Source organism: Budorcas taxicolor, chromosome 20, assembly GCF_023091745.1.
Source record: "Budorcas taxicolor isolate Tak-1 chromosome 20, Takin1.1, whole genome shotgun sequence".
Classification (NCBI taxonomy): domain Eukaryota; kingdom Metazoa; phylum Chordata; class Mammalia; order Artiodactyla; family Bovidae; genus Budorcas; species Budorcas taxicolor.
Genome location: NC_068929.1, coordinates 67057265 through 67073528, shown reverse-complemented (window position 1 = coordinate 67073528; position 16264 = coordinate 67057265). Strand labels below are relative to the sequence as shown.

Here is a 16264-nt window from a genome sequence, read left to right as displayed (position 1 = left end):
GCATTGGCAGGCGGCTTTGTTACCTGCTGAGACACCAGGGAAGCCCAAGGAACTTGGGTAGCTGATACATTTTCTGTTCTTACTTTCATTGTCTATGTAAGTACTGAACTATCTGACTCTAAAAGTAAATTGTTTTTCTGCCTGATGAATCTGTGTGCCTTGCTGACATACAACCACACCTACTCATTATGGTCTGAGGCTGCTTCCATGCTGCAACGATGGAGCAGAGAAGTGGCAACAGAGGCTCTACAGCCTGGGAAGCCTGAAGCATCTTCTCTCCGGTTCTTTATAGGAGGACATTTGCCAACCCGCTGATCTAATTAATGCACAGTCCTTAAAATGACTTTAAAGTCTAAGTCAAAAGCCCTACCACCCCACTTCCCCAGGCTTTCCTTTCTTTAGACCTGGGGAGTTTCATTCAGCTGAATTAACTGGAAGGTCACACCATTTCCTTGGAGATGGGAGGCAGGGGATAACAGCTTGATTCCTGGATGTGATGGTTATAGTCTGAGTCCTGTGGTCATTCCTTTCTTCCTAGAGCAGGGAGATGAGAACCCTATCAATCCTTGGCCAGTCTCTTCTTTTCCAAGTGGCTGGTTATGACTTTACCTTGGTATTTATATCAGCAGGAATTAAGTTAATGGCTATTCTTAGCTGCTTCATCCTGTGCATCCCTATGAAGACCTTGTACCACTTTCATGCTGGGAGCCCCTGACTGTGCACCAGCCTCATGTGAGGATGACATCAGCTTACCTACACTCCATTTCACAGGCTGTACATATGCGCTAAGTTACTTCTGTCCTGTCTGACTCTTTGAGACCCAGTGGGCCATAGCCCACCAAGCTCCTCTGTCCATGGGATTCTCCAGGCAAGAACACTGGAGTGGGTTGCCTTGCCCTCCTCTAGGGGGTCTTCCTGACTCACAGGTTGAACCCTCATCTCTTAAGTTTCCTGCATTGGCAGGTGGGTTGTTTACCACTAGCACCACCAGACGGAGAAGGTGATGGCACCCCACTCCAGTACTCTTGCCTGGGAAGTCCCATGGATGGAGGAGCCTGGTGGGCTGCAGTCCATGGGGTCGCAAAGAGTTGGACATGACTGAGCAACTTCCCTTTCACTTTTCACTTTCATGCACTGGAGAAGGAAATGGCAACCCACTCCAGTGTTCTTGCCTGGAGAATCCCAGGGATGGGGGAGCCTGGTGGGCTGCCGTCTATGGGGTCACACAGAGTTGGACACAACTGAAGCAGCTTAGCAGCAGCAGCAGCACCACCACCACCACCAGGGAAGCCCTTCACAGGCTTTACCCACATCCAGCTCTTCCTAAACACCCATGTTCCTTAGAATTCAGCAAATACTGATTCATGTCACGAAACTGACGCATGTGTGTGGTAAATAAGTCCTGGAGTACAAAGGGCACGCAGGAAAAGTAACCTTTCTCTCCCCCTCTACGTCCTCAGAAGTCACCACTCATTCTGATCAGCTGCTTTATTATTTGCATCATTTTTCCATGCTATTTCTTAAATGAGTTGTGCAAAAAAAAGACTAAAATTAAAACAAGATCTTTCCGCTCATTTTTTTGAGGTCAAACTTGACCAAAATATATTTTTAAGATATTGTTCTTTCAAAATAACTTTCTGAGGAAAACAGCTACGGGAAGATAAAAACACCACGGTGTTGGCTGAAAGTTACAATGTGTGCACAGCATGGATGGCACAAGTGTCCACATTATTTTGGCCTCCCCTGGGTCCAGGGTCACCTCTAGAACAGCTGGAGGATAAAGACTCTTTTTTCAGTAGCCCAGCGGTACAAAACGTCCTTTTGGTCTCCTTAACCCAGCCTGGTGGAGGTCACAATAAAGAGAGGACTAATGCGAGGAAGCTGGGGGTACTTGTCAATAGGCTGAGTTCAGCCTGTCCTGGTACTAATTCTAGCTCTCAGCAACTCCATGGAAAATGCCATCAAATGGTCCATCCCTGCTGAAATCGGATGAGTGAGCATGACATATTCTTTGTACCAGGGGGAGCAGAGGAAACCAAAAATAAAGTCTGGGCCTTGGGGGCAAGAGAGTTCAGCTCCGAACCTGGGTTTCAAATGCAAGAGCTATGTGACCTCAGGCAGGACACCAGAAGTCCCAGCTACCATTTCTTCATCTGAAAATTGGAGACGCTGTTTGACTTTACTGTCAGGGTGCTGTGATTAAGGAAAGTGGGGATAAGATCCAGCATAGTGGCAGACATAGAAGAATCTTGGAAAATTGTATCAGGTATTATCATTTCTAAGCATTGCATCAGATATCAAACTGCCTTGCCTCTGAAAAACAGATATTAACAAAATGAACAATGTGAGTATGATTCTGAAGGAGATAAAGTAATTTAGTTAAGCTCAATTTCTCTTCTTAAACGATTCAAAATTTATTCATAAAATTGATTTTCTGATAACAAAATCACTTATTCTATAATAAAAAGCATAATTAATATTGTTAGTGTATAGAAAAATGCAATAGATTTCTGTGCATTAAGTTTGTATTCTGCAATGAAAGATCAGAAAGAGAAATTAAAGAAACAATCTCATTTACCTTTACATCAAAAAGGATAAAAGACTTAACCTAGGAATAAACCTACCAAAGGAGGCAAAAACCTGTACTCCAAAAGCCATAAGACAAGATGAAAGAAATCGAACATAACACAAACAGATGGAAAGATATACCATGCTCTTAGATTGGAAGAGTCAATATTGTCAAAATGACTCTACTACCCAAGGCAGTCTACAAATTCAACGTGTGCTAAGTCGCTGCAGTCTTGTTCGCCTCTTTGTCCCTATGGACTGTAGCTTCCCAGGCTCCTCTGTCCGTGGGATTCTCCCAGCCAGGATACTGGAGTAGATTGCCGGGTCCTCCTCCAGGGGATCTTCTCGACCCAGGGACTGAACCCACGTCTCCTGTGTCTCCTGCACTGGCAGGCTGGTTCTTCACCACCTGGTTCTCCCAGGTGCCACCTGGGAAGCAGTCCCTATCAAATTACCAATGGCATTTGTTATAGAACTAGAACAAAATATTAAAAATTTTGGACAGAGACACAAAAGACCCTGAATAATCAAAGCAATTTTGAGGAAGAAAATCAGAGCTGCAGGAATCAGGCTCCCTGACATCAGGATATACTACACAGTTATGGTCACCAAAAGAGCATGGCACTGGCACAAACAGTGTAAATATAGGTCAGTGGAACAAGTCAGAGAGCCCAGAAATGAGCCCATGCACCTGTGGGCAATTAATCTATAACAAAGGAGGCAAGACTATACAATGGAGAAAAGACAGTCTCTTCAATAAGCGGTACTAGGAAAACTGGACAGCTACATGTAAAAGAATGAAATTAGAACATTCTCTAACACAGGAGCACTCAACCTCCAGGATCTAATATCTGATGATCTGAGGTATAGTAATAGAAGTAAGTGCACAATAAGTGTAATGTGCTTGAATTATCCTGAAACCATGTGCATTCTCATCTGTGGAAAAATCGTCTCCCACCAAACTGGTCTCTGGTGCCAAAAGAGTTGGGGACACCTGTTCTAACGCCATACACAAAAATGAACTCAAAATAGATTAAAGACCCAAATGCAAGACTATACTATAAAATTCTTAGAGGAAAACAAAGGCAGAACACTCTGGCATAAATTGCAGCAATATCTTTTTTGATCCATCTCTTACAAAAATGGAAATTTAAAAAAAATTAAAACAAATGGGACCTAATGAAACTCAAAAGCTTTCGCACAGCCAAAGAAACCATACACAAAATGAAAAGACAACCCTCAGAATGGGAGAGAATGTTTGCAAACAAAGTAACCCACAGAGGATTCATCTCCAAAATTTACAAATAGCTCATGAAACTCAACATAAAGAAAATACAAACAACCCAATTAAAAAATGGGCAGAAGACCTAAATATATATTCACCCAAAGAAGACATACAGATGGCCAAAAGGCACATGAAAAATGTTCAACACTGCTAACTATTAGAGAAATAAAAATCAAAACTAAAATATCACCTCACCCCAGTCAGAAAGACCATCATCAAAAAGTCTATAAACAATAAAGGTTGGAAAAGGTGTGGAGAAAAGGGAATTCTCCTAAACTGCTCATGGGAATGTAAATTGGTACTGCCACTGTGGGAAACAGCATGGAGCTTCCTTAAAACTAAAAAATAGAGCTCTGTATGTTCCAGCAATACCACTCCTGGGTATATTTCCAGAGAAAATCATGGCTCAAAAATATGCATGCATCCCAATGTTCATTGCAGTGCTGTTTACAATAGAAACGTCAGAAAAGTAATCTAAATGTTCATTGACAGAAAAATAAAGAACATGTGGAACATACATAACATGGGGTATCACTCAACCATTAAAACAAATGAAACGGTGGCTCAGATGGTAAAGAATCTGCCTGCAATGTGGGCGACCTGGGTTCGACCTCCTGGGAAGATCCCCTGGAGAAGGAAATGGCTACCCACTCCAATACTTCTGCTGGAGAATTCCATGGACAGAGGAGCCTGGCTGGCTACAGTCCATGGGATCGCAAAGAGCTGGACACGACTGCGCGACTTTTACTTTCACATTCACATTAACACAGATGAAATGACATTTACAACGAGATGGATGGAGAGATTACCATACTAAGTGAAATGTCAGACAGAGAAAGACAAATGTCATATAATATTGCTTATATGTGGAATTCATCAAAAATTATACAAGTGAACTAATTTACAAAACAGAAACAGACTCACAGACTTAGAAAACAAACCTGTGGTTACCAAAAGGGAAAAGTGGTTGAGAGGATAAGTTGAGGATTTGGGACTGACATATACACGCTACGATCTTTAAAATAGATAACCAACAAGGACAAAGTTTATAGTGCAGGGAACTCTGCTCAATATTCTGTAATAACCTAAATAGGGAAAAACTTGAAAAAAATAAATATATGTATATGCATAGCTGAATTGCTTTGTTGCACACCTAAAACTAACACAACATTGTCAACAAATTATTGTCCAATGTAAAATAAAAATTAAAAAAAAAAAAGAAAAAATAAGAGTGAGGGGACATAGGTATTACAATGGCTGATTCATGTTGATGTTTGGCTGTAACCAACACAATATTGCAAAGCAATTATCCTTCAATTAAAAGTAAATAAATTTATTTTAAAAAGAAAAAATAGTGTATTTAACAATTATTATCCTATTCCTCTACAGTGTGCTTCTTTAGGCATATTTCTTGAAAATTAAAACTGCTTTTGTCTAGAAAAAAACACACTATCTTTCTCCATAATTTATAAAAATCTGATCATGTAGATGTCAGCTCCTTAAAAACTGATTCTTTTTTTCTCCCGGGAATGTTGAGAGAGGATTTCTTGTCTTTCTATGAGAGGAAGATGACAGAAAAACTTTGGAAGAAATTCAGGGAAACTCTTGGGTTGAAATCTTTAGATTTTCTTTCCTCAAATGGAGCATTTAAGGGTCAAATACAAACTAACCCAGTCTGGTGTGAGTACACAGAGGATCACAGTCTATCAGTTTACAATAAATATCATCTCTCACTGCTTTTCCCTGAGCAAGTGGACAAGAAAACAGCAGGCAGATTCAGCTCTGGAGAGAACTGTAAAATCCTGTCCTCCCAGAAGCCTGACACAGACAGACAAGGGGCTTATTCTCCTGAAAGGAACAGGGGAGACTGTCAACTCCTCTTGGGCAGCTGTGCTTGGAGGCCACTGGTGCCTGTGGATTCATGACTGAGCTGCAAGTGCAGTTGCCTAGGAGATGAGAGGCATGCAGATGATGCCTGCCTTGCTTGACCTGATTCAGGATCTAGTTGCCTAAGTTGCATCTACAAGTTGCTGAGCTAGCAGGGTGCCAGAGAAAAGGGGAACTGCCTCCTGCTCTGCCTGCAATGCAGGAGACCCCTCGGTTGGGAAGATCCCCTGCAGAAGGAAATGGCAACTCACTCCGGTATTCTTGCCTGAAGAAGTCTATGGACAGAGGAGCCTGGAGGGCTACAGGCCATTGGTCACAGAGAGTCGGACACAACTGAGCCGCTAAAACTTTCTGCAAGGCACTAACATCCATTCTGGCACCAGAAACACCTGTGTTTGTCTCAGGTCTGACTTCTTGTGTGATGTCCTATGCCACATCCCCAGAGCGTCCTGGCCTGGAGCTGGAAGACTGGTGACCTTTCTGGTTCAATGACTTGTGACACTCCCACTGGCAAGACCCCAGCCTTCCCTGTCAACCACTGAGCCATCAAGAACTGGGCCAGAACAATTTCTGCCCTGGGCTAGCGCTGTGGGAAACACAAAGCAGAACAAACTGCAAGCAGCCATTGGTTATATGTCGGGAAAGGCTGTTACTAAAAGAGAGTCGTTAATCAATATCACTATTTGTTATCAGCAGTCACAAGAGCTTTGTTATTAGTTGGGAGGGCCCTAATGTTATTTGTTTCTCAACACCCTGATACCAAAAGAGGAATTTTATTATATACTGTGTCTGAAACCATCTAGAAAGCAATATTGTCATGATTTTTATTAAATATAAGAACCTTTTTCTATGTCAGAATATCTACTTTGCAGAGTGCTTTAAATCTTGCATGATATATATTATTCTGTTAGATGCTACAGCAATTAGTATGTGTTAGATAAGAAAGGGGGGCTTGCTAGGTGGCTCAGTGGTACAGAATCCACCTGCCAGTGTAGGGGCCCTGGGAGATGTGGGTTATGATCCCTGGGTCAGGAAGATCCCCTATAGGAGGGAATGGCAACCCACTCCAGTGTTCCCAAGGGACAGAGGAGACTGGTGGGCTACAGTCCATGGGGTCACAGAGTCGGAGACAAGGAAGCAGCTGAACACACAATACACATAGGTAAGAAAGAGAGGCTTAAAATACTTTAGTGACCAGGTCAATATATGTACATAACTTGTGCCAGATTAATTCAGGAAGACCAAATATCAGCACAATCACTCAGTGCTGTGGGCCTGCTCAGTCCCTTCAGTCATGTCTGACTCTGTGACCCTTTGGACTGCAGCCAGCCAGGCTCCTCTGTCCACAGGATTCACCACACAAGAATATTGGAGTGGGTTGCCATTTCCTTCTCCAAACTCACTGAACAATTCATTTCAATCCTGACATCTGCTTACAGATGTCATACAGGGGTTCTTCCAGGGATGCTGATGTATTACGGTCAGCATAGCAAGTTGGTGTGTATCAGAAGTCTCTGCATCCTGGGATGCAGGATGCAGAAGGATGCTCTGGTCCCCATCCCTCTCAGACACAGGAAATCTGAACGTCCTCGGGGCTCCTGAACTCTCTCCCTGGGCGGGGTGTGTACAACGGGCGCAGCACGTGGGATGGACCCGCCCTCCCCGGGGTGCCCTACCTGCGCGAGCGGTAGAACTGACACCTCTTCAGCGGGATTTTGGCCACGTGCTCTCGCAGGCCCGCGAAGAGGACACTCTGGCTGTGCAGGATCCGCAGGCTCCTGATGGGCTCGGGTCGCCTCTCGGGGAAGAGCTCCATCTCTTCCAGAACACAGCCGCCAGAAGTCTGGGTCAGTGGTGCCCGCACCTTCTTAATGGTGCCATAATCTGCGGAGGCAACAGAGAAAGTGGAAAAGTGAGGTGAGCGGTCTCACCGTCACTCACCAGCTAACCCACCAGGCTTCTCCAGGCAGGCTGCCCACAGAGCCATCTGAGAAGCTTGGACAAATGCCAGGAGACCCGCCCTGGAGGTGTTCAGTCAGCCACACTGGACGTGGGGCCAGGCACCAGTGTTTCGACAGCTCTCATCACAGCCAACATAAAACTGGGATGAGGACCGCTCGGCTACCAGCCGCCTGGTCTCCAAGCAGGCCCGGAGACCCAGAGCATGGCAGAGCTTGAAAGAAAAAAAGAAAGTGAAGTCGCTTAGTCACGTCTCTTTGTGACCCCGTGGAGTGTATCCCACCTGGATCCTCTGTCCATGGGATTTTCCAGGCAAGAGTACTGGAGTGGGTTATCATTCCCTTCTCCAGGGGATCTTCCCAACCCAGGTCTCCTGCATTGCAAACGGATGCTTTACCGTCTGAGCCACCAGGGAAGCCCACATCAGAGCTTACCGTGGTCCAAAGCAGCCGGCTTTGCACCATCCCATGGAGAACACTAGGTAAGAGGGGCTGGATTCTCGGTGTCAGACAGAGGAGCTGACTCTGCTGCCCAACACAGCGGACCCCACCTGACAGACGGCTGCAGATATGCAGGCGGCAAAGGAGGCTTCTGCTTCCTTCCTGCCCTGAAAGTATATCTGTCTCCGTGTCTGTGTCTAGACACACTCTCTCTCTCTCAGACTTGTTCTCTGGGATGCTCTCCTGGGTCTCAGCTCCATGGATTCTTCTTTCCAATCCTACTGAACATCCATTTCGACCCAACCCCCTCCTCCACGTTTTCTGCTCATCACGGTATTTACACTCATTTTAGTCTTAAGTGCTGCCCCAGGACATGTGGGTCAGGGTCAGCTGAACCACACAGATCCCCCCGGAGCGGCTGCGAGGGACACAGAGGAGGGTCCTCCCAGCCAGTAAGGGGCACGGCACAGTCAACCCCCCAGGGTCCAGACACAGACTCGAAACATAGGATGTTGTCTGTGCTGCATGGGTGTGAAACCCCGCCCCCTCCAGCCAATCTGCCAATCCAGGGCATGGATCCAACCCTCTAGAAGCACCTCTGAGAGCAGCTGGCAAGCTCCTCAGATCATCCTGGCTGAAGAAAACCCAAAGGAACTTAGTTTCAAAACATCACAAGTCTCATTCTATCAACACAGACAACGAGGCTAGGAAGTCTTCTTAAAGAGGAAGTGGAATCCAGAACCTTTGGCTTCAAGGCCTCTGATCCATCTGCTAATCTCAGAAGATTTGGACAGAAATTACCTTTCCAGTTTTCCATTCCTAGGAGAGTCTTTACAGATGGAGGATGTTTACCGAAGTGGATATATGTTATCCTGAGTTCATTAAGGAATATGTATCTGAAACATTTCCAATGATCATTCATTGATTATGAACTGTTATAGGTATTATGCATGTAATAGTCTACTTAATTTTGCATATAATAATATATTCACTATCATTAAATCATTGCTCAATTTTATTTTAGGTTAGTTGGTTAAACATGTAACTTGTGAGAAAGCTCAAGCACAAACAGAATTGCTATGGATGCTGGGAAGATTAAAAATAAAGGAGCCTGGCGAGCTATAGTGCATAGGGTTGCAAAGAGTCAGACATGACTGAAGTGACTTAGTATGCATACACACACTTGTGTTTAAGGGAAGAGTGTGTTTGTGAACACACAGCAAAGTATAGGGATGGAGAGATTGGGGGGCAGACGATGAAGCAAGGCAGAATTTTAATAAATAATCAGACTTCAGTGTGGAAGAAAATTTGTATGTATTTATTATATAAGTCAATCTAATTTTGACTTGGAGACCACAGTTTTCAGCTGGTGGGAAGTTCAACCCAGTGAGGTTCAGATCTTCCAGCCTGTATGATGCAAAGGAACAAAGTCAAGCAGGGCATCAGGGCAGTGGCGCAAGCAAAGAAGGAGCTTCACGGAAGGTGACTTCAGCACCCACTGGCAGATGGAATTGCCAGGCTTCCTGTGGACCAGCGACAGGAGCCCCTGCTGCCCTTTGGGAAACCCTGACAATCAAACAAGGTCTGAGACTGAAGTTAGGAGCCAGGCCCGCCACTATCCAGTGAGCAGCAAGGCTCTGGTGAGGCTTAAGCATGCTAGGGTGCTTTAGTTTCGTCCAACTCTTTGGGACTCTATGGACTGTAGCCCACCAGGCTCCTCTGTTCATGGGATTCTCCAGGCAAGAATAATAGAGTCAGTGTCCTTCTTCAGGGGATCTGCCCGACCCAGGGATCAAACCTGCATCTCTAATATCTCCTGCATTGGCAGATGGGTTCCTTATTCCTAGTGCCACCTGGGAATATACACACTACTATGGATAAAATAGATAACTAGTAAGAACCTGCTATGTAGCACAGGGGACTCTACTCAGTACTCTGTAATGGTCCACACGGGGAAAGAATCTAAGAAAGAGTGGATACATGTACATGTACAACTGATTCACTTTGTTGTATACCTGAAGCTAACACAACACTGCAAATCGACTATACTCCAATAAACATAAAAAAAGACTCTTGGGATAAAATAGAACATTTCAGAACAATGCAGGAGTATAGGTGGGGAATGGCAAAATAGGCGGGAGTCCAGCTGAATAACTGTCATGTTTTGACTATTACCAGCACTGAAAAATTGATGCTTTCAAACTGTGGTGCTGGAGAAGACTCTTCAGAGTCCCTTGGACAGCAAGGAGATCAAGCCAGCAAATCCTAAAGGAAATCAACCGTGCATATTCATGGGAAGAACTGATGATGAAACGCTAATAATCTGCCCACCTGATGCAAGGAGCCAACTCACTGTAAAAACCCTGATGCTGAAAAAGACTAAAGACAGGAGAAGAAGGGGATGAGAGAGCATGAGATAGTTGAAAGACATCACTGACTCAATGGACATAAGTTTGAGGAAAGTCTGGGAGACAGCAAAGGACAGGGAAGCCTGGCGTGCTGGAGGTCCACGGGGTCTCAAAAAGTCAGACGTGACTTAGCAACTGAACAACACACTATTTTCACAGGAGCCATGGGCGAGTGAACTAAATCCTATTCAACAGGTGAACAAAGACAACTGGCTGATTATTATTTATTTTGCTGACAGATTACTCTGTGAAACCAAATCAATAATGATGCAAACACCCATATGCTCATACACACTTTGGATTCTTAAGCAACTGTGCGGGAAAAACAAATTTTAAAATATCTTTAAAAATTTGATTTAAAAGAACTAACCATCATTGACCAAAATTTCTCGGTGTATATTTCTGCACACCTTTTATCTACTTTCCAGCTGACTAACAAATCCAGGGCTTTGTTCTATCCAGGGGTCTAACAAAACTATAGGACTTAGCACTTTAGAGAATGGCATGGTCGTGTCCATTTAGGTGCTTGCCTATTGAGAAGTGGAATGTTTCCTTCTGTATCAGTAAACAAGGATGTCACAGTCATCAATGATTGCAGCCCTGAGGGAACTCAGGAAGGAGAAGAAAACCTGCCATCTAGGCTGTAGCCATTCCCCATGGTGAGTTTGGAGGAAAGGAAGCTGAGAAAGTGAAAATGCTGAGGTGCATATCAAAGAGATGATTTCAGTGAGCCCAGACTCTGTGTCTTCCCATACATAGAAAAGTGCTTAATTCCTTAACTTGGGATACCTGGTTTTCTTTAATTTACAAAAAAAAAAATACATTTGACATTCAGACTATCTGCCCTTTATTTGCAAAACTTCTGTATAACATGGCTCCTCCCCTTACCTCCTCTGAGCAGTTCTCTCGGGGTTATTTGAGATGCTGGCTTCCAGGCTTGAAGTCCTAAAAGTTCCCACTGAATAAGACATAACTCTGAATTTTTATGTAGTGAGTGTTTTTAATACTCATCACCCTCTATGCTTCTGCCGGGTCATCTTCACCCTGAAGCATCCGTCATGCGAGCCGCCTCGTGAAGCTCCCTGTTCTTTTGGCACTAGGGTGGGAGGACCCTCAGGGTGCTTTCATTTTTTGTCATTTTGTGTTATAATATTTCCAGGGTTTGATTACTGGTTTACTTGTTTCATGGCTTCTACCCTTGACACAATGAAGTTCCAAGAGGGCAGACGCCGTCGATGTTGTTCTCTGATGTCGGTAGAGTGGTCATTACTGTGGCCTGTGGAGATGACTGAACACGTGCCGGATGAGAGACTGAACAAGTGTGTGAGGGAAGGAAGGAAAGCAGAAAGACAGAAAGGCAGGGAGAGAAGGCAAACGTTACAGGAATGTCTTGTCACGTGCACATTTGCCAAAAAGACTCCTGATTAACGCTTTTGAACGCTTTTAGTAAGAAATAGGATATCAGTCAGCGTGAAGGTGAAACCAGAAATAATCCTCCACCAACTCCAAAATATTTCCTCTAAAAGCATCATAAACTAAACAGGAGTGAAGAAAATCATTTTAATTGGTTTCAGCTGAGAAAATATCAGCTCTAAAAATTTGCCACAGAAAAATAAAACCATACACACCTTCCATAGTCCTGAAACTCAATACTCTAATCAAAGTCAGCTGAAGGTAAAAAAAAAAAAAAAAAAGCTAGACATACAGAAAAGCATCTCCATCAGTCTTTACTATTTTGAGATCAGAAAGAAAAGAGAAAATTGGCACTTCCTGTCAATCACAGATCACTTCCCCAGAGAGACAACAAGGAGAAAGCGGTTCAGAGAAAGTGAAGAATCGGTGCTGACGGCAGAACAATAAGGCGACACTGTTTTGGCCGAAATTCTCATAATATTCACCTTTTTGTGAAAATATGAACTACTAATTATGTTACGGAAACAAATTTCAGAGTCATATATTTACAGTTTCACGCTCAAATTGAAAAACCACAGCTATTCATTATGAAAGAGATAGAGCTGCTGCAAGATTTTTAAGACTGATGAAAGCTAATAGTATGGTTGTTATTTGAAAGACATGAATAGCTGTAATTACATGAAAATGTACATAATGTACTGCAGAACTCATATTTGCTAATTTCAGCAGAACAGGAAGCATGCTTATGTTCTAGGGAGTGGGCAGACTAAAGAAAGGATGCCCACTTAAATTTGAATTTTAGCTAAACCATTAACATTTTTTTAGGATTAGTATCTCCAATTCAATATTATTCATGGTTTATCTGAAGTTCAAAATAAAGTAGGCATCCTGTATTTTATTATATAAATAAAACCTCATTATATCCACATCTCATTTGATTATTGCAGCAAGCTGATGAGAATGTAACAAATATGTGGATGAGTATTCCGACCTGATAAAAGAGAAAACTGAGTTTCCAAGAATAGAAGATGTGATATATATTTCCTATGAACTGGTCTTTCAAAGTCCCATAAAGAAGTCAGACATAAATTGGAGGTTCAAGTCAATGCTAATAAGCAAGTTAAATGCAACAAAGGGCCCAAAGAAGCATTAAATAAAAAGCTAGTGTGAGTGACACCTAGGAAAGGGCAGCTTTGTCGAGATTGTTTGCAATACTCTTTTTATTCCATGAAGTCTTCCACAAATTGTGAAACATAACCAGTTGGGAGGCAGCAAGAAGGCAGGCAATCTCCTGATCCATTGGAAGCTGCCCACGTGGACAACATGCAGCGGCAACATCGGCTTCAGAAAGCACCAGACTCTCCTGGCCATCAGGATGACATCCTTTCCCTGGGTACCACAACCCAGGCATAGACAGGCAAACAGAGTGACTGACAGCTGTGCGCCCTTACACCATCTATTTAAAGAGGGAGGCACACTGAGCCAGATCAGACACCTGTCTGGATGAACAGAAGCTGTATGCACACTTAAAGGGCAGTATTTCTGGGAATAAGAGCAAAGGACCACTGCCCCCAGCCCTCCGCCCTGCAAACAAGAGCCGTGCAAGGAAGGTATCCTCACCAGACCAGACCTTGAACAAATGAAGGGCTTCACTGAAGTGCTCACCAGTGATATGAGAACTCTCCTGGGCACACAGCATCAGACTGCAGGTCCCAATAATTCCTAATATTGATTTTTACTGGTGACTAACAAAGTCATGGAAGACCAGAGGCAGCTGATGGCAGGTGGAAAACAGGAAAAATTGGATTATCGCAATAAGAAAGATATTTGTTTCAACCTCAGTTGAAGTTGAGCCATTCTGAGCTATTAGGAAAATGACCGAAGGGGAAAGCAAAAATCGTAAATGAGATGGTTTTCTAAGTTAAAGTTAGAACATTGACATGTGACATAGCAAGAAATCCATTTTAAAAGTGACTGCTGGGGAAGAAATATTTACATAATACTTATCAGAAGACTGGAGTGCTACTTGAAAAGGACATGAGAAATCCTTACATATCCCCAACCCTCACCCAATTCCAACCACAAGAAATCCATGAGACACTGAAGCTTGGTCCACAACCTCCAACCCACAGGAAAATCTGTGCAGATCCTACAGCTGATGAGCTGCCAAATAACTTTAGAGGAACAATATGAAAATCAAGAACAAAACCAAGTAAAAAAACATGCATGTGTTTTTCTGCAGAAAAAAATAAAAAAATTGATTTCAGTGAGAGCAGAATGTGGTAGTCACGAAAGCTGCCAGGACACATTCCTAAAACATTTCATGGGAACAAAGTGACTGGCATGTGGGACCTGAGGAAGCAATGATGACTAGAATCCCCAACAAACCATCGAGCATGGATGCCTGGAGGCAGAACCTCACAGAGTAAGTCTAGACCAGCATCACTCAATGGAAATATAGAACAATCCATGTAATTAATTTTTTTTAGTAGCCACATTTAAAAAAAGATTAGGAGGTGAGTTGAATTTAATTACTAATTTTGATTTACCCCAGTGTATACTTTGGCCACCTGATGGGAAGAACTGACTCATTTGAAAAGACCCTGAGGCTGGGAAAGATTGAAGGCGGGAGGAGAAGGGGACGACAGAGGATGAGATGGTTGGATGGCATCACCGACTCAGTGGATATGCTGCTGATGCTGCTAACTTACACCAGTCATGTCCGATTCTGTGGGACCCCACAGACAGCAGCCTACCAGGCTCCCGTCGCTGGGATTCTCCAGGCAAGAACATTGGAGTGGCTTGCCATTTCCTTCTCCAGTGCATGAAACTGAAAAGTGAGAGTGAATGGATATGAGTTTGAGTCAACTCCGGGAGTCGGTGATGGACAGGGAGGCCTGGCGTGCTGCAGTCCATGGGGTTGCAAAGAGTCAGACACGACTGAGCGACTGAACTGAACTGAACTGAAAGAAGATTCTTTCTGTTTTCGCTTGGATGTTCTGTAGAGTTTTCCTATAGTTAGAGATTAGTCCTATGCCTGGCCTTCCTCAGTGGCTCAGTGGTAAAGAATCCACCTGCAATGCAGAACAGCAGGAGACACGAGTTGGATCCTTGGGTCGGGAAGATCCCCTGGAGGAGGGCATGGCAACCCACTCCAATATTCTTGCCTGGAGAATCCCATGGACAGAGGTGCCTGGTGGGCTACAGTCCACAGGGTCGCAAAGAGTCAGACACAACTGAAGTGATTCAGCTCACACATGCAAGCTTTTCTCTACTCTTCTGGAGCGAATCTTTTGCATCATCTTTCTGAGAAAACCAATGACACTTACTGCCCTCCCAGATAGAAATGGTGAGGGCAACATGACTTTTCATCACCCACAGCCTGAATAATCAACATATTTAGTGAAAGTGAAAGTGAAGTCACTCAGTCGTGTCCGACTCTTTGCGACCCCATGGACTGTAACCTATCAGGCTCCTCCATCCATGGGATTTTCCAGGCAAGAATGCTGGAGTGGATTGCCATTTCCATCTCCAGGGGATCTTCCCGCACAGGAATCGAACCCGGGTCTCCCGCCTTGCAGGCAGACGCGTTACCATCTGAGCCACCAGAGAAGCCCAATCAACATATTAAAGCTAGTGTAAATAAGAAAAAGCCACTGATATATTTATACCAAAATATATGCTAACAGAGAAAGAAGTGCAGATGTAAAACTTGATGGACAAACAGAAAACTATAGAATCCCGTTTTCTTATTCAGTCAGTTTTGTAAATCCAAGGTAAATCCTTGAGGGAGAATACAAGAGATTCCATTGGTGTGGGCACCCCAAAGGCAAATCATCTACCATCATTATGTTTCCTAAACTAAAATTTCAGATAGTCATAGGATATTAGAGTTGGAAAGGACCTACAATATTTTGAATTTTGTAGGTAAGAAAAGCAAAACCTAAAAAAACTGAGTTCCTAAGGTCAGATTCTGGAATCTAAATGTAGGTCCTCTGTGTATCAATCAAGCACTATTTCTAAATTTTTGATGGTCTTTTCATTTTTAAAGTATGGAAACTATAATATGCAATCCTTACAATAGTGCATCCAGAATAGTATAGCTGATAAGTTTCTCAAAAGATTTGGTTCAGTTCAGTTCAGTTGCTCAGTCGTGTCCGATTCTTTGTGAACCCGTGAACCGCAGCACGCCAGGCCTCCCTGTCAAAAGATTAGGTAGTCTGCTGCTGCTGCTAAGTTGCTTCAGTCGTGTCCGACTCTGTGTGACCCAATAGACGGGGGGCCACTGTCTCTGGGATTCTCCA

At 43.6% G+C, this 16264-nt stretch overlaps 1 protein-coding gene across 1 annotated transcript in view; it reads right to left on the bottom strand.

The window, feature by feature from the left end:
- The window catches only part of SEMA5A (semaphorin 5A), a 359057-nt gene that overhangs the window by 114574 nt on the left and 228219 nt on the right, over window positions 1–16264 (bottom strand). Inside the window, exon 10 of the mRNA XM_052659173.1 lies at window positions 7417–7624. Coding sequence (XP_052515133.1) covers window positions 7417–7624 — 208 coding nt within the window. The remainder of the gene's footprint in view (window positions 1–7416; window positions 7625–16264) is intronic.